Raw genomic sequence first — 26,439 nt, forward strand, 5'->3', positions numbered from 1 at the left:
AAAATTTGGAGCAGGCTCACTAAAGAAAAGTGGGGTATCAAATGGAATGTAGGCTGACAAGGCCTTATCACATCACAGACTGCCTCTTGAAACGCTGCTCATTGCAGTTGAAATTGTAGGGGCTCCAGCAATGTATGGGAAGACAAAGGAAGGGACAAATTTTAGTTCAAATGCTTAATTTCCCATGTTTTGCAGTTTGCAAGACTATACATTCAGGCAGGTGCATCCAAAATAGAAGCAATTTTGCCTAAACTGAATCATTTTACTCCTGATCAACTCAGTTTGAAATCAGAACTCATAAAAAGGTGAAGCAGTCCTGTTGATATTCTTCTTTAAGGAATTATCCTGCAGGTATGCTTGTGTAGATGGGGTGGGATAAGGTGAATATTTGCAAGTGATCCTGTAATGGTATTTAAAGCTCAATATAGCTTGGATATGGTCTGAGCTTGACCCCCAAGGGTTCATGTGTTGGAAGTTTTGTCCACTGTGTGTGGTGATGTGAGAGGTGGTGAGACCTTTAAGATATGGGGCCTAATGGGAGGTCACAGGGGGAACTGTCCTAGGAAGGAACTGACACATTCTGATGGGACATTGGTTAGTTGTTAGGAGAGATTTTTTTTTTTCTTTCTTTTTGGTATTTGGGATTGAACCCAGGAGTGTTTAACCACTGAGCCACATCCCCCATGCAATGTGAGAAAGGATCTCACTAGTTGCTGAGACTGATTTTGAACTTGCAATCCTTCTGCCTCTGCCTCCTGTGCTGCTGGGATTATGGGGGTGCACCACCATACTCTTTATTATTAAAGAGTGAGCCAGGTGGGTGTAGTGGCACATGCCTGTAATCCCAGCAGCCTGGGAGGCAGAGGCAGGAGGATTCCAAGTTCAAAGTCAGCATCAGCAATTTAGTGAGTCCCTAAGCAACTTAGTGAGAACCTGTTTCAAAATAAAAAAATAGAAAAGGATTGGAGATGTGACTCAGTGGTTAAGTGCCCGTGGGTCAATCCCTGGTACCTAAAATCAATCAATCAATCAATCAATCAGGAGCGAGCCTGTCCCTGAATAGCTCTCTGGATTCTTATCTTACCATGTGATCTCTCCTGTGTGCAGACGCTCCTTCCATTGTGCTGTTAGCCACTACAAAGTCCTCACCAGAGCTTAGCTGATGCTGGTGTCATGCCTGTAAACCTCTAGAACTGTGAGCTAAACAGACCTCTTTTCTCCATAAAGTACCCAGCCTCAGGTATTTCACTATCATGATGGAAAATAAAATAATAAAAAGCTGCTGCTATTGTCTTTAATTCATCCTCCTTAAACAATATCTTGGTACAAAAAAAAAAAAAAATCAAACACTAGCTTTGGGAGATCTATATATACAAGACAGAACTCGAACCCCTAACAAGTACAACTGGGGTTAATTTTGAAACAAGACAATTCTACTGATTCTCCTTCTCCCAGCCTCTTCCTCATTGTACATGGCTTTATCATGTGACTGCCTTTTCTAGAACATGAAATGGGTTCCGAAACTTACACAAGCTGATATTAACCATACAGCTGAGAAGATTAGGAACAAGGAATAAGAATGAGGACAGGGTCAATCCAAGACTGGCGGAGCTGAAGGCCTGTGAACACATTACTCAGACAGCTGGCATTTCTGCAGTAATTGGAAAGATCTGTCAGATTGGGGGAGGCTTTCATCTAAAAGGGGAGATGAATATAGGTTACCGGAGTTTGTTAGTAGTTAAAAGTATGAGTATGTGCAAATTGCCTTTAGGATAAAGTTAAGGCATATGGTATGGGATAGAACCAGACTTGGTGGTGGTGGTGGCGGGGAGAGATAATAAGTAGCAAATGGATGAGTGATGTTTTTGCTTAAACTTCTATTCTCAGAACTTGATTTAAGTCTTCCACCTGATCCCAGCCTCTGTGCACTGTAAGAATCCAGTGATCCTAGCTCTGGTATGAAGTGCAACACTTGTGCATTATAAAAACATGCCATTTGTGAGACATGGTACCCAGGAAAGCCTGGTGTGCTGCAGTGGGGGTCCACGGTTTGACGGTCATGGATCCAAATGCCTATTTCATTAATGCTTGGGTTATTTGTGCCTATTTTCTAGCCTATGACATATGTGGAAGTGAGAGAAAATGAACATATGGGAAATCCAAAAATAAAAATGTTTTGAAGATGATTTACCATTGCAAACTATATAGGAAAACATAGGCAACCAAGTGGGGACAATATCAAGATTCTGCCCTATTCTGAAATGTCCAAATGATCTGGAGGTGTGACGCCAACATCTGAAATAGCTGCTGCGGCTTCTTCTTTTTTCTTTTGGTGCTGGGACTGAAATAGCTTTTTAAGAAAGAATTTTATCTGAGTACCACAGGTTTCTTAATTTCATTAAAAAAACCCCCATGATTTTGTTGGAGAACTAATTTGAGGGGAGAGAGGGGTGTCCTGTTCTTTAATATAATCTTAGTAAGATTTTCTTTGGAAGCAAAGCAAAACCATGCATTTTTTTTAAAATAAATTAGGGCCTTTCCATTATGCAACTAAAATGACAAAGAGTAAATTTTTTTTTTGAAAAGATCATTACAAACCACAGGAAGGCTTGAATAATCAATTGTTTCTCAAGCCTAATCAAAGGTTGTGTATGAATGGACGTAGCTACAACTCCAGAAGAGGATGAAAGTACAAGCTCAGAAGGGATGACTCTAGTTTGGATCTGGAATGTTCTCCAAAGGTCCATCTGTTCAAAGTGTCGTCCCCAGCTTGGCATTACTGGGAGGTGGTAGAAACTTTCGGAAGTGGAGCCTAATGGGGAGGTTGTTAGGTTATTGAGAGCAAGACCTCCGGGGAAGAGTGGAACCTCAACTCCTTTCTCTCCCTCTCTTTCACTTGTCATCCATGAGGGGAGTGGTTTTGCTCTGCTATATACTGCTGCCATGATGTACTGCCTTGCCATGACCTCAAACAATGGGGACAACTGATCAGAGACTGAAACCTCTGAAGTTGTAAGTCCAAATAAACCTTTTCTCTCTAGAAGTTGATTATCTCAGGTAATCACTGTTACAATGACAGAAAACTGACTAACACAGGGATGGAGGAACAACCCCCAAAGGAAGGCTCTGGATTAACCCACACAATGATCATTACTGGCAAAATCCTAAAGCACAAGGCCAGAACTAAACTGGTTTGCTCATCATCTTTGATTGAAATCCTCCTGTTGCCTACATTCAGCTTGACTGCAAAAACAACAGGTTCAAAAGTATTAACTGATGTGATGTATGTGGATTTAAAAATTCATTACACAACATAGCAGATACAGTTTTTTTTAAAAAAAATTCTCTTAGATGAAGGTTTCATGATGCTTCTAAAATGACTTGTCCTATAAGATATGGTTCAGAACAACAGTCTACAGCAGGGGACTCTATGAACAGAGGGACAGCAATTGATGGTTTCTGGGGTCTGATTCATGCCATGCTCTCTCAAACACAGAATTCTAACAGAACACATGGCAGAAAAGAGAAAACTGGTTAGCACCACCATTTTGCTTTTCTTAAAATTTCCCCTGGAGCTATTGGAAGGGGTGAGAAATGGCCAAGTGACCTTGGGTTCTCTCCGGAAAAGAATAAAGAAAAAGTAGTGGGGGGCGGGGAAGAAAAGTCCAGAATGAGGCTCGAGAAGGAGAAAGCATTTGCAGCAAAGACATCACCAGTTAACTCTGGAACATCATTTCCACCAGAGACCGCAGAGTGCTGCACTAAGATTTATAAGTTTCCCCAAAACACGGCCCCTTGTTTTCTTCCTTTGACACACATCATGAAGCAAGGCTTCTTAGCCCATTTTTGGTGCAGATTTGTCAACTGTACTTTCTTAATGAATAACGATGCTCATGATTGGTCTCTGCTCCCCACAGTTCCACTCAACGTTCACTTTTTCTATTTTCAAAGGAGTTCCCCCTTTCTGAAAACACAGGTGGCCTACACTATTATATCAGATCATGACTGTGGCAAGAAACCTTTCTTCTCACCACAATTGCTTGGGAGGTTTTTTTCTGGCTGGAATACAGGTAAAGTTGAGAGTGGGCCTCTGAGTGCTAAGCTTTTGTTAGAATGAGAACTACAAAGAGATGGATTTATGTTTTTAAGATGCCAGAAGCCGGTTTGGATATAGCTTTATTCCTTTGTCCTAAACTCCCTTCTCCCCTCAAACCACCTGCAACTGTGGTTGGAAAATTAATTGCTTCTGACATGTGAAGGGGAAAAAAAAAACCTCTTAAAATAAATCTATGAAAACCTCAACGGCTACCACTATGAGAGTGGAGGGGACAAAGAAAAGGATCTTTTAAATTTTTTATTTTTTTTTTTTAAGAATTCTTTCCTACGAAGGAGATTTTACATACTTAGGTAAATAACGATAACAAAGAAGTGTCTTTTTAGGGATCACTTTTAATTAACCTGTTCAACCTTGGAACCCAAGAGACCTCACTTAATGAAGAAAACCAAGAGAAAGCTGCTAGTGTGGTACATGCCTGTAATCCCAGTGACTTGGGAGGCTGAAGCAGGAGGATGGCAAGTTGAGGCTGCTTGGGCAACTTAGCAAGACTCTCTCTCAAAATAAAATATGAAAAGGGCCAGGAATATAGCTCAGTGGTAAAGTGCCCTTGGGACCAATTCCCAGTACTGAAAAAGAAAAAAATAAAGATAATTTGTTCCTTAAAATGATATGGGGGTGAATGTGACCATCCCACTCTCTGTAGAAACAAAATGGTTTATTTTTGGCTGCATGAGAAAAAAAAAGTAAAGAACATTCTGTTTTTGTGGAGATGTTGGAGTCACCCCAGAAACCTACAGCACTTATTGGAGCAGCAAATTTCCTGGGGGAATCTTACATTTCATTTGTCAACCCACAAATACCTATGGACGAATCTTACATAGGAGAACAGTGGGTTTGTGTTGAGATGGCCAGAGGCCAGACATTTTGCAAAGCTGTTAATTAAATGGTACTGAAGCTCTTTAACCTGTTATTGGGTCACAAGGAAGTAAGAGACCTACAAGAGTAGCAGAAGTGTCAAGACTGCTACAGGTCAAAGTCAAGTGCTTTGTTTCCTTCACTAAAGCAATTTAGAAATCTTGAGGGTTTTGGAGATATAGCTTTCTCTCCTTGCTCCTTCTTTCCTTTCCTTTCATTATTCTTTCCTTCTCCCTCTCCTGTGGCAACCCCCCCCCCCCCCCCCGCCATCCCCTGCTCTATCTCTTTTCTCTTTCTTTTTTTGAGAAATGGATCTTGCTGTGTTGTCCAGGCTGGTCTCAAAGGATGATTCTACCTCAGCCTCCTGAGAGTTGAGACTCCAAGCAAATACCATCATGCCCGGCTTATTTCCCTTTCTTCCAGATGGACAGATCTTCATATTTCAGATCACTCATAATTTTTTAAAATGAATTTAACCTTTAATTAATTAATTAATTTTTATGTGGTGCTGAGGATTGAACCCAGGGCCTCACCCGAGTTAGGCAAGCACTTTACCACTGAGCCACAACCCCAGCCCCTCAGATCACTCATTTTTAAGCAGAAAAAAAGCTCTTTTACTTTGTGTCCTTTTTATCTGATTTACACGAACATTCCTTTGATTTAAAGAGATATGGTAAATGTGCTATCAATAAAATTGGAAAAGATATCGGCGTAGCTGCCATTTGATTCAACAAACACAGGACAATTTCATAACTATATAAATAGAGAAAGTAGTCTGGTATTAGTTTTATTTAAAAAAATTTTTTTTAGTTGTAGTTGGACATAATACCTTTATTTTATTTATTTATTTTATGTGGTGCTGAGGATCGAACCCAGGGCCTCACATGTGCTAGGTGAGTGCTCTACCACTGAGCCCCAGCCCCAGCCCTTAGTATTATTTTTGAAAGACAAGTTGTAGTCTATTAAAGTTCGGATCTACTGCGTGAAGCTTCTAGGTTATTGGAAGGATAATAGATGCTGCTGTCCTTGAGGATCCTTTGTCTTCCTCTTTCCTTAAATATCAAGATTGTTGAGTTTTTGTTTTGCTTTTGTGCCACAGCAGTTGGATTTTTTTTTAAAACCAAATATACAGTTTAGCCCATGGGGGGCAGGATGGTAGGACGATAACGCCTCTGAGAAGAGGCCCTGGGCTCGGAAGGCAGCACCTAATACAATACTGGCTGGTCTTCCATTTGTGAATGTCCATGTGACCGTTGGGTCATGTTAGGTGGAACTTCTCTAGAACTACAAAAATAAGAAAAAATCATTTTTTGTGTGTGTACAGTAGGCAGACAATGTCATAAAAGAGAGATAAAACAGTGTCTGTCTATCCACACCCTCTTCTAAGAAAACCACCCTGCTCAAAGCCCCCAGTGAGAGAGTTGTGGCCATTTGTGTCACTGGCATCTGAACAGGTGAAGAGAAGGAGGGTGGGTGTGTGAGTCAGCTTTTCCTCTCTGTGACAAAAATACCTGGCAAGAACATCTTAGAGGAGAAGAAGTTTATTTTGGGGTCACAGTTTCAGAGGTTCAGTCCCTCGATGACTGAATCCATTGCTCTGGGCTCAAGATGAGCAAGACCATCCTGGCGGAAGGATGTGGTAGAGGATGGCAGCTATGAAGTAGAGGGAGAGAGGAGAAGGGGCTAGAGAGAAGAAGAATCCTGATAGGGCACACCTGTGATCCCCCTTCTCCAGTCACGCTCCACCTGTCTATAGTTTAACACTCAGTCCTTACACACCAGGACGCACTGATTAGTTTACAGCTCCCATCATCTAATCATTTCACCTCTGAACATTCCTGTATCGACACAGCAGCTTTCAGGGGACACCTCATATCCAAACCATGACAGTGGGCACGAAAACACAGCCCTAGAAATAATGGCTGCCATTTTTCTAAATTTAGCAAAAAATGGGGGTAAGTACAATATAACACAGTACAGTAATATAATAGACTTTCCTTCTCTGAAACGTTCTAAATTATATTTGACATTTGAAGAAAAAAGTATGTGATGTGGCTTTTTAACAGATACATATAGGAATATTTAAGATAATTATACATAAATGGTAGAGGGCAAAGGGACTCAAAGGGAGGTAAGGTTTCTATATTTTATTCAAACTGGAAAAATGTGTACACTAGCATATCTTTATGGTGATCTTTCCTTTTTTTAAAAAATCTTTCATTGTAGTGGTGGTTACAGGAATCTAGGGATAAATTATGAACTCTTTATGCACATTATACCAAAGTTGTCCTGATTTTGATATTGTATGATATCAAGATGCAATGTTAAGTAAAACCAGGTGAAAGTTACAAGGAACTCTCTGTACCCCTTTATACTATCTGTGCAAAAATAAATACACAGTTATTTCTAAATAAAGAGTTAAGAGAAAAAGATGATGGAAAGAAGTTCTATGAAAATTATAAATGCATGTATTGTCTCATGATTCTCTGGCCATAATCAGCATTTTAAGAGAGAAAATTTCTTTCTGGGAGTGAAAATATGTAATACAATGTTAGATGGAAGAGAAAATTGAGGGGCTGGGGATGTGGCTCAAGCGGTAGCGTGCTCGCCTGGCATGCGTGCGGCCCGGGTTCGATTCTCAGCACCACCACATACAAACAAAGATGTTGTGTCCGCCGAAAACTAAAATAAATAAATAAATATTTAAAAAAAAAAAAAGAGAAAATTGAGGGATGGTTTTAAAGAGACAGGATTGTAATCATACCCTCAAATTCAAGATGAGCCTCTGTCTTGATCACATCTGATGCCCCTTGTCAGGGTCACTCTCTCTCTAAAGCATTAAACTGGTTAAGCAATATTAATTTTAATGATACTATCTATATCCTTGAAACCATAAGATATTCTAGGGATAAAAACTAATTAAATTTGGGGTTGTGGCTCAGTGGCAAAGCATTTGCCTAGCATGTGTGAGGCAGTGAGTTCCATCCTTAACAAATAAACAATAAAATAAACAAATAAAACAAAGGGATGCTATCCATTTAACAATATATACTAAAACCCCACTCAATTGTGTGCCTTAAATGCTTGAAGCTATGGCATGTAAATAATATCTCAATAAAATTGTTTTAAAGAAACTAAACCAGGGCTGGGGTTGTGGCTCAGTGGTAGAGTGCCCACCCAGCACGTGTGGGGCCCTAGGTTTGATCCCCAGCACCACATAAAAATAATAAAATCAAGGTTTTGTGTCCAACTACAACTAAAAAAAATAGATAAATATTTAAAAAACTAAACCAAAACTAATTAAATTTTGATAATGTGTCAAATCTTTAGAGGCAGCTTGAACTAGTTTTTTTAAATGTTAAATTAGAAGCTATTAGAATTTGTATTCTCAATAATACTGATAATTGGAATAAAAAAGTGATAAAAGTTCCTTTGTGTGTTTGCAGAATTTGTGTGTTAGTAGGGCACCAGAAGATAGCACAGAAAACTTTCAGTGTTAACTGTTACATGATCATTAATTTGTCTTTTGATGAAATGTAAGAATGTTTCAAATGTCAATAGAGGAGAATCCTGACACTATTCATTTGTGATGGGGGGGCTCTGTTTTTAATCAAGAATACCTGGCAGCTGTAAAGGTTTGCCCTGGAAGCATGATAGAAAGTGATGGCAGGAGGAATAGACAGAAATACAAGACCTCAGGTCTTGGATTTACTACCTGGAGCTAAATAATGTTGTTACCAAAGTGGCTTTAGAAGGTTGTCCAACTGCCAGAGTGAGCTGGAATTAATATGGTTGGTTTTCAACTTTGCTCTGTTTGTTAACATTCAATATGAACTGGACCAGATGACTCTGGACTTCTGAAGACTGTTAAAAATGACAGTTTTTTACATTATAAGACAATGTCACTGTAGGCATTTAAAAGTAAAAAAAAAAATAAAGAAAAAAGTGAAGTTTTAGGTCCCATGATTTCATCTTCCTTATTTTTTTTTCAGAAATTTCCCATATAATAAATATTCACATTTAAGAAGACTGATTTTCTAATTTGTGTTTTCTGATTGACCTTTTTAGACTGGGTTACTTCATGTCTTTACTTTGCAGCTCAATAAAGAGACCTGTCAGGTCAGGATTAAATTACTGTAGGACTTTTTTTTTTTTTTTTTAAACAATCCAAGGGCAGAGACCTCTGACCACTTCATTAGCCACGAAACAGAATTTGCCACCTGCTTAGTTTACACATGAGTTGGCAAAAATTCTTTTCTTCATTGACTACCATCTGACAACTCCATGATGAGATCAAGGGGTTGGATATTTGATCTTTTAAATCCATCATAATGTCAAAATGAGACAGTGTAATATGAAATTTTAAACCCAAAGAGTATTTTCTTTTCATAGGTTTTTTTTCTTTACTTATTTAAATTTCTATCTTTTATGCCTCTAATTCAGCTTTAAATCTTTATTTCACAGACCAACATGACAGACCATGTCAATAATATGTGAATAAAACACTGTCTTTATAAGGGAGAGGCTTCCAGGAATTTTTAAGGAAAATACAGATTTCCAATATGGCAGGAACAAAATGAATATTTATGAGGAAAGAATGAAAGAAAAATCTTTGGGCCACTCATGCCAGAAATGAAGTTGTATTAAATTATTTCAGAGTATATCATACTTCTAAAAACATTTATTGATAGTTATAGAAATAATTTAAGAGCCTTCTTTGTTCTTACTAGCTATGGAACTTGGTCAAGTTGTATGAATTTTTTTTGGTTTTGTGGCACTGGGGATTGAACACAGGGCCTTGTACATGCAAGGCAAGCACTCTACCCACTGAGCTATGTCCCCAGCCCTAAACTCCTTTTTAATTTTTTTAAAATTTGTTTTAATTAGTTATTCATGACAGTAGAATGCATTTATGCACTTTGATATATCATACATAAATGGGATATAATTTCTCATTTTTCTGAGTATACATGTTGCAGAATCATATAATTTTTTTCCCATTTGATGAAGAAGATAATATCACATACATGTCAAGAGTATTCAGTTGGATTACATGAGATCATCTATGCTGTTGGCTCATAATGCAGAGAGTAAATAGTGAGTGCTCAAAGGTTAGCTATTATCCTTATTATTAAACTAAGTCAGACTGAGAGATTTAAAATCAAAGCCAAGGTAGAGGTGTTTTAGTTTGTAACTTACACATTGCTTTCTTATTTTGTTTGAAACTCACACCAGCTCTATAGGATGGTGTACCAGAAACCCTTGGGGCTCCTTCACAATTTGCCATGTGATAACCATCATTGGGTAAAGGTGGCTCCCTGGCCCCTTAAGGTGTTTGGACTGCATTTTTTTTTTTAAATAAGGAAATGAATTTGGGTTGAAGTGAGGAACTAAAGGGGCATTTAAAAAAAAAAATATATATATATATATATATATATGATGTTGATGGACCTTAATTTTATTCATTTATTTTTTTAAAGAGAGAGAGAGAGAGAGAGAGAGAGGAGAGAGAATTTTTTAATATTTATTTTTTAGTTTTCGGCGGACACAACATCTTTGTTTGTATGTGGTGCTGAGGATCGAATCCAGGCTGCATGCATGCCAGGCAAGCACGCTACTGCTTGAGCCACATCCCCAGCCCTTATTCATTTATTTATATGCAGTGTTGAACATTGAACCCAGTACATCACACATACTAGGCAAGCACTCTACCAGTGAGCCACAACCCCAGCCCTGGACTGCATTTTTAAGATGCAATTTCCATACTTCAAAACAAGCTGAGTTGATGAAAGCAGATGGTATCCTTCAGATTTTAAACTTGGTTCGATGCCTGATGGAACTTTTGAATTTTTAGGACTTTATAATATCACTGAGGAATCCCATCTCAAGTTCTCCATAGACAGGAAAAGTTAAAAGCAATTTATCACTGTCAGATTTTTTTTTTTTTTCAGATATAAAAGCAGACAAGGACAAGTTGCCCTACAAGAGAAGTAGATCATACCACAAATCTTGCTCTCTCTCTTTCTGTCTGAGCCTCTCAGGATGGGGTAAATGGATGTCACCAGTTCTACTTAGAGAGATTCAAAAAAGAAAACTTCATTAGCAGAGAGGGACAAGGCATCAGGCCAGGCAATATCCAGAAATGTTTTACTTGATTTTTATCTTGAATGGAAAACAAAGGTGCTTTGTTTCAAAGGCTTCTGATTGATATCTACCCCTTGGACTTCTAATTCTTTTCCTCATTGATTTATTAAAAGGACCTATTAATTAACTTAGCACCTGGTGGAAAGAAGTGAGCTTTCTCTGAACTCTGAACAGTCTCCAAAAAAAAAAAAGGTCAATAAAGCTGGTAAGAGAAGCAGCACTATAATCTCATATTACACATGAAGAAATTGAAATTTGACTAACTTTATAATCAGGCAATAAAAAATGTGTGGAACAGGGACTCAAAGGAGCAAAGGACTGGTTGCTGGAGAGCTGGGTTTTTTATTTTGACTTTGTCTCCAATTAGATTCTGATTATCTACTCCCGCCCCCTTCTCTCTCCCTCTCGTTCTGGGGATTGAATCCAGAGCTTCCTGCATGCTTCCTTTCATTACCTTAAATGGGTTCAATGGATTAGGTGGGTACAGCAAACTTTTTCTGTGAAGGACCAGGTAATGAACATTTTTGGTTTTCTGGGTCATTTATTTTCTACAGCAACTATTCTACTCGCTAAAAGCTGCCACAGACAGAATGCAAACAAATGGGTGTGATTGCGTGCCAATAAGATTTTATTGACAAAACCAGGAAATGCATTGGTTACTTTGCAGATCTCTGGACTAGATGATGTAGAAGTTTCTTCTACAGCATATATTTTAGAATTCAACTTGTTTTAATGAACTGCTTTTAGATATTGAGCAAGATGAATAAATATATATGGTGGAACTGTCAGGGATGGGAGAGTGTGGGAAGAATATATCTCGATTTAGAGGAAAATATGATTTCTATTGTTGGAACAACCAAACTGCATATATGGCTGTAACTGTGGTCTCAGGTTTATGCCGAGGAGGGCAAACTGTTGACTCCCTGGCTGGACATCACTGGTGTTCTCCCACAGTGTACTATGCCCTAGGTCCTTGCTCTCCTTCTTCAAGGGCTACATAAAGGAACCCAGTTCAATCCATCATCTTTATAGAGGTTCCCCTAATTAGGAAATGACAGACCACACAGGTCAAACTTCAGCAGCAATAACAGTGTAGCCAATGAACCTACATATTCTTTCTATGTTTTATGAAGAATTTTTATTGCTATGTAAAGCGTCTTTGAAAAGCCTGTAATTCAAAGTGAAGACTTTTCTCAAAAAGACCCAAGAATCATACTCTCATGAGAGTTGACTATTTCTGTGAGAGTATTATTTTTATTCAGATGTTATATTGGATCTAAACTCATAAAAGCAGTAAGTGCTTATTTTTGAAAATCTTCCTCTCACTAGCCGTGATGGTACATGCCTGTAATCCCAGTGGCCCAGGAGGCTGAGGCAGGAGGATTGTGAGTTCAAAGCTAGCCTTAGCAATTTAGTGAGGCAGTAAGCAACTTCATGAGAACCTGTCTCTAAATCAAAACTAAAAAGGGCTGGGGATGTGGTTCAGTGGTTAAGCACCCTTGGGTTCAATCCCTGGTACAAAAACAAAACAAAACAACAAACAAATAAACAAAAAAACCCCAACCTTCTTCTCTTATGCCCTCCAACCCTCTCCACTTACTACTGGTTAGTAAGGTGTCTTTTCTGATTGCTTTTTGTATATACTTACAAGTGTGTGTCTCCATCTTTCTGGGTACATGTCTTCTTAAAACCATGGTACAATATTTCTGCCTGTTTATGCTACTGGTATCACTAGATGCCAATCTGCCTAGCTACAACATGATAATGCTTTTGATAAGTTCTAGAAAATGTTCAGCATAGGAAGCAAAAAAGAAAGCTCACCCTTAAACTGATATCACTGCATTAGTATATTCTGTAAGGGGCAGATTTAATCTAGTACTCCGAAATGGGAGTCTGGTTTTATTTTGGGCACCTAAGTTCTACTCTTACCTAAAATACTCAGAGGACTGAGGCAAAGGTGCATGTTTTCCATATACATGAGGATAACTGCCCCATTTTTTTTCATTTCACTTTCCTACAGTAGCTCTTATCTGAATCTACAGTGGTTCATGTAAAAACTAGTTGAAACTTTGTATCTGCTGACCAACCTCTCCCCAGCTCTTCCTAGTCTCTATTTTGCTCTCAACTTCTATGAGATCAACTGTTTTGGACCCCACACATGAGTGCGATCATGCAGTATTTCTTCCTCTGGGCCTGGCTTATTTCACTGAACACACATAGGAAGAACCAGCTCTGGAATTCTGTTGTACCACGGGGTGACTATAACTGGTGAAAAACAATGTGTTACATATTTCAAAATAGATAGAAGAGAGGATTTTTAATATCCTCATCACAAAGAAATGGTATATTTTGGAGGTGATGAAGATGCTAGTTGCCCTGATTGAGCACTACACAGTGTACATGTGTATATCACACTGTATTACCCTATAAACATGTACAGTATTATGTATTGATTAAGAATAAAACTTATTTAAAAAAACTTATTGAATCTATTGGATGGAGGGAGATTTGGATGACTGAAATACATTACAGATTGAGAAAAATAAGATGCTATTATAGATAAGCCAAGAAGTCAATAAGTCAAAGGAAACATAGCAATCAGTCACTCCCTCACTCTTTCCTAATTTGTCCCCATTGCTGGAGATGTCTCTGTTCATCCTCAACCTCCTGCTAATAATCCTCTAGAAGATCCCCGTTGCCTCTTAGAGCTGAGCCTATCTTTAGACTCTCATGTGGCATCAGACTCTTCTGCAGACTTTTGTGATTTCAGGTTGCTAATATGAACAAAGACTGGAAGAGAAAGGCTTAATAGTACACTGTGTTGAAAATTTCAACAGTTAGAATGAGCTGACAAAAAAATCAAGGTCATAGAGTGGGGATTGTGGGAAAAGTTGTATCAAAAACAACACTTGAAGAAAAATGAAGAATTTTTTTTCAGAACGCGGGCAAGTTTGGGGAAAAAAATGAATCTGTTATGAATATCCAAGATTAATAAGCATAGGAAGAGAAGCAGAAGGAGAACCCGCCAAGTCCTGCTCTATCTAGACGCATACCTCACCTGTGTACGTAGGCAAGATCAGTAATTAGAGCAACACCGTTTCCTGATTTCCACAGGTGAGTGTGTTCTTTCAAGTCTGTGATACAGAGACTATGAAAGGTGAGAGTGAATTTTTAAAATTTCACTCCTAAATATCTGATAGGCTACTCAGAATCTACCATAATGGTTGAGTACTTTATTTTTCCATGACCGTAAAAATAACATTTCACAATGTTTAGTTTGATGATTAAGAGCCAAGTCAAGAGCTGCCTTGTGTAAAAATCTGGCATGTTATCCCTCACCCTCCCACCCCAAGGGGCAAGTCACATCTTCCTGACTTACATCCTTGCAGGAGTAGCTGAGCCTGGAACTTTCTTACTCAGAAAGCAGCAATGGGAGGTGGCCCAGTACTTAGGACAAGACTCAAGGGGCCCAAGGAGGAGAGGGTGCAGTTTCCTCTGTGTGGTTTTTATTCAATTCTCCTTGTTTGGGGTGTTCTCCCACATAAAGCCTCTAGATAAAGTTTCTCAGATTCAATTCAGATTCTAAATGGAACAACACAGGACACCCTCCCAGGCCCCACTCATCTCTTTCTCTGATAGGTCTGTTGGATTTTAGCACAGATACAAACACTTTTGTTGTATACGTATTTCCCATCCACGATTTGAGGTATACTACAAAATTATTATTATTATTTTTGGTACCGGGGATTGAACTCAGGGGCACTCGACCACTGAGCCACATCCTCAGCCCTATTTTGTATTTTATTTAGAGACAGGGTCTCACGGAGTTGCTTAGTGCCTCTCCATTGCTGAGGCTGGCTCTGAACTTGTGATCCTCCTGTCTCAGCCTCCCAAGAGGCTAGGATTACAGGCGTGTGCCACTGTGCCCAGCTCAAAATTATTGACTATTTATCTGAAGTTAGAATCTAACTAAGTGACCCAGATTTTGTTTGGCCACCCTGTTTTCTGAACTCTAGGAGCCTCCAGAGTATCTGGGAAGGGTCTTAGGTCCAGAGTTGTGGGTGTGTGAAAGCCGGGGGAGTAAGAACTGATACGTGAAATACAAGTAAAATCGCCTCTTAATGACAAAAATACAAAATCCTTTGATAGGTGAACAGGGTAAAGCCACTCAGTCTTTCACCACTTGATCTTCCAACACCATTCCCGGAGGAAGCAGGAATGAGCCAGTGATCCTTCCCTTACAGACTGCTCTCCTGAGGGTGCCCCTTGGCACTCAGGCTCTGCATTTTTTTTGTTTGTTTGTTTGTATTTAAGGACCCATTTCAGCTGGCAGACAATGAGATCATTATAGAGAGGAATAGACCAGACACTGGGGAAAGGTTGGCAGAGTGGGGACCCCAAAAGACACAGAGCAGACCATCAAAGCTACAAGTACTGCATGAATGCAAACACACACATAAATATGCCCGTGGTTGATTTTTTTTCTTGAAACATTTTTCCTCTTTGTAAATAAGTTTTATGTAATTTGTTAATGTTATCTGTGACTGTTTTTGGAGTATTTCCTAATGAGCAGGAATGGACATCCATTATCTTGGATCTGGAGGTGGCCAGAGAGGGTCACAGCTTCTGAGCTTGCACAAATGTCTAGAAACATCCCTTTTCCTAACACCGAGGTCTTTGTTGGCAGTGGTCAAAAACGAACTCCTCTCATTTAACCTCTTATGGCTTAAAAAATTTTCTACCTCAGTCCTGTAGGTTTCTAGTTGCATAGTTAGGATTTTAACTTGAGTTTGAAGACCTCTTATTACTCAAGCCTGCAAAAGCTCTAGGCTGAATCATAATTATTGGTATTTGATGCACCTAGAACTAAAATGAAATATTACAGTATTCTAATACAGGCTTTTCTTTCTAATTTATTCATCATTTTAAAAAATCTTGACTCCAAGTTTGATGATCTTCTTGGGGATTTACTCTATTTGAATTATGCTGAATTTAATCAGAAAGTTAAATCTGGTTAAGAGGGAGAGATTTTCTTCTTGGAACGCAATTGTTTTTATTTGTATCATCATACACCACTCAAGGCTACATTACTATGCAGGTTCCAGTGTGGTGGAAAATAGTTAAGCTTTTCTGTGCCTCTGTACTTAAAAATCTACTGATAAAAATACAGCTAAAATGCATAAACCTAAATACAATTTATCGGGTTAAGGAGCTATTATTTATATATGATAGAAGATGAGATAAATCTGCTTTTGGTTGTTAACTCATAAAGCATTCAATTAATATTAGTGGCCCCACCATTTCTTCCTTTTTTCTTCACAGTGACATTTCAGGTCTTTTGTGATAGCCACTTTGTGGTTATCTTGGAATAATATAAAGAAATCTAATTCTGTGATGCACAAGAAGCAGGGTATCTGATTCATTTAGAGTCACAGCCCTAAAAGTCAGAGCCTTCTTATTGAGAGTGGGAATCGGTTGGGATCCATTTCCTGGCTCCTGGGATGCTGTGCTGTCCCCACCTCATGGTGCCAGAGTTTTAGTTTCCTGGGTTAATCCCAGAGATGGGGATGGAGAGGGAGGGAGGTGTGTGGGTGTGGTCAGAGGTGCGGATAGAAGCAGGTAGGGAAGCAAACCTTTTGTTTCCTGGGACATGGGTGGTATTTTCTTATTGGCAACTGTGTGTGACAACAGTGAGCGCACTGTCTTGGGGGACAGTTGTGCCCTAGCCTGAGGCCAGGCTGGCGGGGGCGCGGCCGGCTCACTCACCCGTGCTGCTTTGGATGGTCCTCACCGTGGTGGTGGTGCGTGGCGGGGAGGACGACCTCAGGGACACGCACTCGTCGTCCTGGGAGCAGCCCTTCTCGATGGCCCGCACGTAGCTGTGGCTCCGCATGCGGAAGCAGCCGGGCATGGGCAGGTCGAGCGCTTCCACCGCCTGCGACTCCAGCTCGCTGAACACGGATTCGCACACGGATTCGAACTGCCCGTTCACCTCCATTTCGCTCACCTGCGAGCAGAGGGGTGGTAACACCTGGCGGTTAGTTCTCCACCTGGTGGAGGGCCGATCTCTCTGGGCATCTCCAAATTGAATTCCCAGTAGAAAAAGCAGCGTCTTATGGTATTCAGCTGAAATGCATTTTATTTCTCGTGTGTGTGTGTGTGTGTGTGTGTGTGTGTGTGTGTGTGTGTAAGTAAATCTCCTCCCCCTTTGGTACCAGGAATTGAACCCAGCGGCACTCAACCACTGAGCCACATCCCCAGCTTTTTTCATTTTTTTATTTTGAGACAGGCTTTTGCTAAATTGCTTAGGGCCTCGCTTAGTTGCTGAGGCTGGCTTTGACTTGGGATCCTCCTGCCTCAGCCTTCTGAGACACTGAGATTACAGGTGTGCGCTACTTATTTCCATTATATTACAGACTATAATTGAATGACACCTAGCTAATCTAGGTGTTTGCCTTTTTTTGTTGTTGTTGTTATTTTTCTTTCCCTTGAGAGCTTTGTTTTTAGAATGCGAGGAAATGATATCTGGGAAGCCTATTCCAAAGCATTCCTCTCTCCCTTCCTTCCCTCCCTCCTTCCTTCTCTCCTCCTCCCCCCACCTTAGGAATGGAACCCAGGGCCTCGTACATACTAAGCACCTGCTGTACCACTGAGCTATACCTCCAGCCCCTCCTTATTTATAAACGTGAATTTAGAGAGCAATTTTATCGGTCCACGGTCAGCTTTCATGTACTTCAGTGTTAACTTTTCAGTATGCACATTTTAGAAAGTAGTATTTTACTGTGCCTTTTGAAGTGACTGGTTCTCCAATAGTGTCAGTGTTGACTGAAGCTTAATTGAGTGCAAGTAATGGAAACATGCCCTATATTCTCTGGCAAGATACATTCTGCATAAAAATAGGCTAAGCCCAGATATGTTAAAATTGTGAAAAGCACTATCAAGATTTTGAAACTATTTACAGGTTTCAACTCTTTATAAAAAAGCTAAGATGGTCCACAAATTATTTATGAGTACTTTAAAAGCTCTTGGATGTGAGCCCTCCCTCCCCATTTTGAGGAATCAGTTTTTATTAATATTCCTCTGTATATAACTTGGGTTTGAGTACTTTTTGCAGAAAAAAAAGTCCCTAACTATATGTTCCAGCCAATATTTTACTTCGTAGCTGATTTTCTAGAGACTTGGAAGCAATTTTCATTTACCTTCCAAGACTTCTTGTCTCTATTTTTCCAAATATTGAATTTATATGGGTAATTGGGAATTTAATAGGTTAAACTGTAATTCAGCTTAGGCCACATGTGGAAAATGGTTACAATTTTTCATTGTCTCCTCTTTTGTATTATCTGAAGATGTGCTTCAGTAATGGGTAATTTCTTTAGACTTCAAATAAAAGTGACCAATTACTTTAAGGCATATAAACAGAGACATGCATTTCTTGATGTCTTTACAACTTAAATATAGTACTTTCATATCCTCTAATTTGATTAAAATCACTGCATATTTTCAAGGAAAATAAACTCTATGCTTCCATATTAACATATATCTATATCTTTATCTGTACGTCTTTGTTCTTTAGGAAATACATGGGCATCCATTTAGAGGTAAAGAGATGGATATCTGCAACTGTCAAATGGAATGAGGGAAAGAAAGAATGGACAAGCTTTTATTATACACAGATACAGAAAATCATATGGAATAAAGGTATAACAACACAATCACAAAAAGTCAAGCATCTTGGGAACTGCTACCCAGATCAAGAAAGAATTTTTCCAGGCTTCCAGTAGCCCTTCACATGCCCCCTCCCAGAACTCCCACCTTCAACGATAACTACCATCCTGAGTTTTATTGCAAATGTCATTGTATTTCTTTACACTATTTTTTACCAAATTGTGTATCTTTAGACCCTAAGTTAAGTCTTATCCACTGAAAAGAATCAGATCCATCTATCAATTCACCTTCAACATACATTTCTTTTGATTGTAACTTACCTATTGAAGAGTCTGTGTTCCTTGACTAGTAAAGCTTCTCAGGTTTAGATTTTGCTAAATTCATATGAATGGTGGAATTTGGCATGTTCTGTTTTTTGTATTTCCAGAAAATTGTAAGCGGGAGCCAGAGACTTGATTTGACTCAGGTGGAATATGTGTGTGTGTGTGTGTGTGTGTGTGTGTGTGTGTGTGCTGGGGATTGAACCCAGGGCTTTGTGCATGTGAGACAAGCTCTCTACCAACTGAGCTATAACCCCAGCCCTGGTGTGTGTTTTTTCATCAAAGGGCACATTATGTCTGGGTTGTCCCCTCTTTATGTTAGAGATTATTTATGCTTAATGCCTAGATCCGTTCATTCTCTAGCGGGTGTTGCAAAGTGGCAATATTCAAATTTTAGTGTTAACTTTTTCAGTTACTAGTTGGAATATTTTTTTATAAAGAAATGCTTTCTCTCTTATATTACCCAATTACCTAATGGTTGCTTTTATATGAAAATGGAAGAATAAATGCTTGATTTTCCATTCCCCTGTATTTACAAAGTTTTGAGATAATAAATCTGTTCCCTTTTATCTTCCAAAGGTGGCCAATTTATTTTTTTTTTAATATATTTTTTTAATTGTCAATGGACTTTTATTGTACTTCTTTATATATGGTGTTGAGAGTTGAACCTAGTGCCTCACAAATGCTAGGCAAGTGCTCTTCCACTGAGCTACAACCCCAGCCTGATCAATTGATTTTTTAAAAAATCAAAATAAACTTACAGATATAAAATATTTAATAGTTGTTATGGTTTGAATAAGTGTCCCCTATAGGCCATGTGACAAAAGCTTGGTTGCACGTCTGTGGCTCTTTTGGGAGGTGGTTGAACTTTTAAGAGGTGGGGCCTGGTGGGAGGAGGTAAGGTCTGGCCCTTGAAGGAGATGTTGGGACTCCAGCTTCTTCTTTTGTCTGCTTTGATTCCTGGCTACTGTAAGTGAGCAGCTTCCTTGGTGACATGGTCCCTGCCACAATATTTTGCCACATCAAAGGTCCCAAAGCCTCTAAATCTGTGAGCTAAAATAAACCTGTCTTCCTTCAAGTTGTTTGATGTCAGATATTTATTACAGTAATGGAAAGTTGACTAACACAATACTTTTAAATCCACTTTCTTAGTGAACTTAAATTTGTTCAATCTTTGACTAGTGGGCACCTAACATTGACTCTTGATTCCTATTAACATGAAACCAAAAGTCTTTGATCATGTGCTTGATATCTGCTGTGATAAGGTATTCCAAACTTATACCTTCGATGCCCAGTCCTGGGACCCATATATTTCCCCAAAAAACTTTTCTTTTTTAAGTGGACCTGGTGTTACAAGAACAGAATCTGGGCACTAGGGAGATTCACTCTTATTAATCTCAGGCCTTTTCAGTAGATAGATCTAGGAAACAAATCTACATAATTTAAATTCTGATTTCAGTGTTTTTTTAAATATAACATCTTTTATATTATATCTTTATAATCTTATATCTTTATTGAGTACTCAAGTTTTCAAGAACACAGGAGATGATGGAATTGGAGTATTCTACAATTATTCCTTTGCTTTATTCCACAATATTTACACAACCACCTCTGAATAACAATATCATCATTGTCCATATCTGATTATTGAAAGCAGTTAAAAATTATTTTGCATCTGTTCTCTCTGTTCTTTCCTCATTTTAAAATAGTTGTGCTGTGCACACTGTGACACCATATAAACCCACATGCTGTCTCCTCTCCAGCCTTCATTTAGTTTTAATCCTAAAAATTTCTATGTATTTAATGTTTGCCACGAACTATGTCTGGTGGTTTTGATTGTCTAAATCTCATTGACAAGTAAATTGCCCAGGGTAAACTCACAGGAACAACATTCTCTGCATCCACACAACATTGTAACACGTTTCCCTGCCTTTTATATTTGAAAGTCAGTTTTTTTTAGATATAAAAATCATTGGTTCATTTTTTCCCCCTGGAGTATGTTAAAATGTTACCCCATCTTCTGGTTTGAACCATTGTTACAGAAAGATTCTGATGGCAATTTCCTTTTCATTCTTTTTCCAGTCATTAGCTCTTTTTTGTATAGAGGTTCAAAGATTTTTTAAAAATTCCTTTAAGTGGGATTTTTAAAAACTAGAATATAATTTTACTAGAATATGTCCTGGTATTGATTATTTTGAGTCAATTCTCAAGTATGTGGTGTGTTCTTCCAAGGTAGTTTCAAGTCATCTTCTCATTTCAGGAACGTTTTTGCACACACACAAAAATTAGTGCTTTGTGTTTAAGGGGTAAGAGTATAGCTCAGTGGTAGAATTGATAGAATCAGATCCATCTATCAATTGTATAGGGAAGACCCTTGGGCTGCATTCCCAGCAGTGAAGATCAACCACAGCAACAATAACAACAAAAAACAATGCTCTTGTTACTGGTTTTTTTTTCTTTTGCTTTGATTTTCTTCTTCAGGAGCTTCTTTCTATTGACTGTACTTTTTTTGGGGGGTTGGGGTACCAGGCATTGAACCCAGGGGTGCTTAACCACTGAGCAACACCCCCAGCCCTTTATTTATTTATTTATTTATTTATTTATTTATTTTTACTTAGAGACAGAGTCTCTCTCTGAGTTGCTAAGTGCCTTGCTAAGTTGCTGAGGCTGACTTTGAACTCATGATCCTCCTGCTTCAGCCTCCCGAGCTGCTGGGATTATAGGCATGTGCCACCATTCCTGGCTATTGCCTATACTTTGATATTTGTCACTTTTCTTGAATCCTTTATATTCATTCATTTCTTTTTGAGTTTTTGTTTTGTTTTGTTTTGATTTGCCTTTGTGATGAACATCTTTTTCACTATTTATTTGCTTTGGTATTTCTTTTTCTCAGATGTGCTAATTCATAAGCTTTGCCCAAGGTTATTTTGGGTTTTATATCATTTCTTATTAATTTGTAGGAGCATTTTAAGCAACTAGAACATTAAGCCTTTCTATTTCTTTTCTTTGGTGGTGCTGGGAATTGAACCCAGGCCTCATGCTTTTCAGGCAAGCACTCTACCAGTGAGCTACATCTCCAGCCCTTAACCCTTTTCCTTAATGTGTCAAATATTTCTGGGCACATGGTAGGCACTACCTAAGTGTCAATATTATTTTATGAGACAGTGGAGTGGAGAGAATGAGATAAACAAATTTCCAACTCTCTTGAGACTGAGTTTCATAAATTAAAAAGTGATATTCCTTATACTGTTGATGTAAATTAATGAGATAATATGCAAAGCTCCTAGCCTATATCAGGTAACCAATAAGTGGCAACTATATATTGTTACTTCCATTGTTAATACTACTGACAGTAACAACAGTGTTGCCACCAAATACTAGCAGGTACTGAAGTAATTAACCAGTTAGGAGTTGGAATACTTGAGTTTTCTGAAAGGTTCTGTAACTGTCTAGCTGTGTACCATAGGCAATCCATCTGGGTCTCTACTCTTACACACACACACACACACACACACATGCACACACACACTGAATAGATATTCTAAGTCAAAAATTATAGGTAAATTGCTGGTTTTAATGCTAAGCACAAACTTCCCTAGTTACTACATTAATTTTTTTTAGAAAAATGATGCAGTAACACAACATGTTGCCACATAAAATATATCTGTGGGCTTCTATTTTGATATTCTAGATGTGGATACTAAGGATTTAGATATAAAATAAGTTAAGACATGAATTAATTTTGAAATGATGGCTGTTAAATGAAATAGTGTGTAAAACCCCAATATTCTATAATTCTTTCTCAAATCTTACTTTATGTAACCCCGATTTTATTAGATGTATAAAGTATAGAAAAGAGTAAACATGAAAAGATGCTATTTCTCCTTTATCATCCAAGCACAATTTTTGACTTCTTTAGATTATGAATGACAGAAACAATTTAATTATTATAGATCAATTCTTTGACTTACAAAATTTTACTTTGATCCTGTGAGGAGTCTTTGATGATTAATATGTGAGGTTTTAAACAGAAATAGGATCTAATATACTTAAATTTGACAGTATTCTAGCTTCTAATGATGTATACAAGAGCATATCTCTAATATAATAAAAGCCAATACTTTTTGAAAAGTCTAGAGTATGTGTATGATTATATTGCTTCAAAGAGGAAACTATCCTCTTCTGAATAATGATAATACTTCATAGGAAATATGAAATTATCCTTAAAGTTTTAAAGATACATTACTAGAAAATTGAATATGGTGCTAAAAAAATGATATGTCATTAGGATCCAATTTGGATGCCCCCCCCCCACCTTTTTTTTGTTTTACTTAAGGCCATATGACTAGACCATGGAATTGCAGTACTGACCTCACAGAGCATTAATGCTCTCTTGTGCCTGTGTGTTATTCGTTGATACCTTACTAAGCTACCACTGGGAAGCGATGTTGTCCCAAGGAAGATCAGAGCCACAGCACAAGGACTCAAAGCTGACAGCAACAAAAGCATAGGGTCTTGCTGGAGGAAATTATATGTTCCCTTGTTCTAAACATGTTAAGGTTATGAAAATTATAAATGTGTATAAGTATTTTTCCCAGAAAAATTTTAAACCCACTTATGCATTCTGCTTATATGATAGCTAAATTTAAAGACTATTGTATAGTTCTCAAAAACTATGTGACCACTAGGCTGTGTAGAATAAAGATGCTTTAAGAAGTTTTAAATATTATAATATTTATTATTAGAAATGAGGACAAAACAAGTCTAAATTGCACCAAAATGATGCCCCACCTATTTCCTTGAGATTGGGATAGATAGTGTGTATCTTGGCAAGGATTAATTAGCACTGATAGTGTGAGTTTCTTTTTTAACAATTTTCTTTTGGCACCAGGGATTGAACTCAAGGGCACTTAACTACTGAGCCACATCCCCATACCCTTTTATTATTATTATTTTAATTTTGAGACAAAGTCTCTCTAAGTTGCTTAGGGCCTTGCTAAGTTGCTGAGGCTGGCTTTGAATTTGTGATGCTCTTGCCTCAGCCTCCCAAGCCATGGGGATTACAGGTGTGTGCCACCACAGCTTGAGATTTCTTTAAAGTAAGGAAATGTATGGTGGCTCACTGTTGGAATCCCACAGGCCAGCTTTCCCTGGTCCTCTCCCTGCCCTGCCCTTGGAGGCTGATTGTGGACCTTGACTTGCACTTCATGATTCTATTCAGATCAGAAATCTCTATTTTGATGGCAGAAACAAAGTGAGAGCAGTGGTCCTATTCTAGGGTTATTCTCACAGTCAGATACTTCAGCGACCAGTCTACCATTTCATCATTTCTTTCCTAAGTTTATTATTTGTTTCATCCATGTAAGTACCACATTATGTCACCACCACCACCACCACCACCACTGTCACTGCCACCACCACACTATACTACAACTGTCATAGCTGTCACTCCTACCACTGTAATTATCAATACTACCACCACCACCATTTCCACGACCACCATCAGTACCACAAGTGTTATCACCATCACCATCATCACCATCAACATTGTTATCACCATCATCAATACCACCACACTATACCATCACCACTTCACCAACATCAGCACTAATTTTCACTGTGATGATCACAATGTCTTCCAAACCAGCCCGTCTCTAGCCTTTCATCCTCTATCTTTCCTACATTTTGTTCCCAGATTAATGATCCCACATAAAAGTTCTTATAATACCCATTACCTGTTTAAAAGCTGATATTTTATTAGTCTTCATTATTAAAGGCCAATTCATTTCTGTTTTTTTTTAAAGTGAATAAAGTCCAGTTCTCTGGACCAGGCATATAAAGCCATCCATAAAAAAAAGTGTCCAGAACAATTTTCAGAATAGATCTCCCAGTGCTGTCTCTACAATTATTACAAGCTCCAGCAAAACTAAAGCACTCACTATTTCCTGAATATGCTTTAGGTTAGTATTTTCCAAAGTTCAGATCAAATTGCAATGCTATTAGAATCACTTTGAATACTTATTAAAACGTGATTTCCTAGACCCCATTCCTAGAAGCTTGCTCCTGGGTCCTTACCATCTTTTTGTTAGCTTTGGGATCTAGTGGCCAATTTTATGGCCCCAGGGAAAGTCCCATTTAAACCTACATATCTTACAGGTATGTTTCTAAGGACTACTATTTATAAAAATATAAAGCAATTGGCATGGGAGTTCCTAACAAAAAGTGTCTCTTACTCAAGAGTGTTTTTGAAAGAAAGAAAGAAAGAAAGAAAGGAAGGAAGGAAGGACGGAAGGAAGGGTGTTTTTGTGGTGGTCAAGAAGATAATGTTTGTTATGGAACATTCATGTTTTTTATATGCCCTCCATTAGGCAGTCAACCTCTGAGTATTATGTACGCTTGGATAACTTGCAAAATCTGGCCCAGTGTTTTGCTCAAACAATATTGGCTGAATTAATGGTAGGGTGTTTGTTATTATTTTTTTGTTTTTTTGGTACTAGGAGTTGAAACCACGGCTGCTTTACTACTGAGCTACATTTCTAGTTCTTTTTATATTTTTACTTTGAGACAGGGTCTTAAGGTATTCAGAACCTTGTTAAATTATTGAGGCTGTTCTCAAACTTGAGATCCTCCTGGCTCAGCTTTTCTATTTGCTAGGATTATAGGTGTGCACCACTGGGTCCAGCTGTACAGTGCTTATTTTTAAAAATTGTACTGTGAATTTATATACAGAGCCTAGTCTAAGATCATTAAAAAAATACTCTTCTTGAGCTAGTTCAATGGTAGAACACTTGCTCAGAGCATATGCAAAGTCCTGAATTCAATCCCCAGCACCACAAACAAAACAAGACAAAAAACAAAACAAGAATACCCTTCTTTATGCCCTCCCAGAGGGAGCCTCAAGGCACTTTCTGTTCCTCTGGTGGCCCCTGAAAACTGCAGGATCAATTCCTCTGAGTCCCAGGTTTTCTTTTCCCCTGAGCCGAGTTCAGTCTTTTCAAATACTGAGGCTTTTGATGGGAGAACCTCAAGAGTTTTAGCTCAATAGTTTGGATGCAGTATTCAGTCATCTGTAACGAGTCTTCATCATTGAGTCTTGGTTACCAATTCATCACAGTGGGACTCTCATTACCAAGACACAGTACCCCTCAGGACCCAGTTGAGGTAAATGGGTCACATGTTGCTTCCGTGTGCCTGAGTCCTGTCTTGTGACCTGCTCCATACTTTAGTACTTTTATGATTAGACACTGCTTTGATTTTGTCAGTAGCATCTATCCTGAACATGTGCATACTCTTTATAGCATGTGACTGGACCACCAGTCTGATTCATCAATGATCTCC

General features: G+C 38.5%; 1 protein-coding gene and 1 non-coding gene across 16 annotated transcripts in view; both read right to left on the reverse strand.

Annotated features, from left to right (window-relative positions):
- Dlgap1 (DLG associated protein 1) overlaps positions 1-26,439 on the reverse strand; it is a 912,507-nt gene that overhangs the window by 187,199 nt on the left and 698,869 nt on the right. For all 15 annotated transcript variants that reach the window (XM_058586411.1, XM_058586410.1, XM_058586409.1 and 12 more), the window contains one exon: positions 16,883-17,123. In XM_058586411.1, the coding sequence (XP_058442394.1) occupies positions 16,883-17,123 (241 nt within the window). The remainder of the gene's footprint in view (positions 1-16,882; positions 17,124-26,439) is intronic.
- Positions 22,109-22,179, reverse strand: Trnaf-gaa (transfer RNA phenylalanine (anticodon GAA)). Its single transcript has one exon. It is a non-coding gene; the product is annotated as a tRNA-Phe (tRNA).

Source organism: Marmota monax, unplaced genomic scaffold, assembly GCF_021218885.2.
Source record: "Marmota monax isolate L192 unplaced genomic scaffold, Marmota_monax_Labrador192_F-V1.1 WCK01_AAM20220418_F8-fsc00103, whole genome shotgun sequence".
Taxonomy (NCBI): Eukaryota; Metazoa; Chordata; class Mammalia; order Rodentia; family Sciuridae; genus Marmota; species Marmota monax.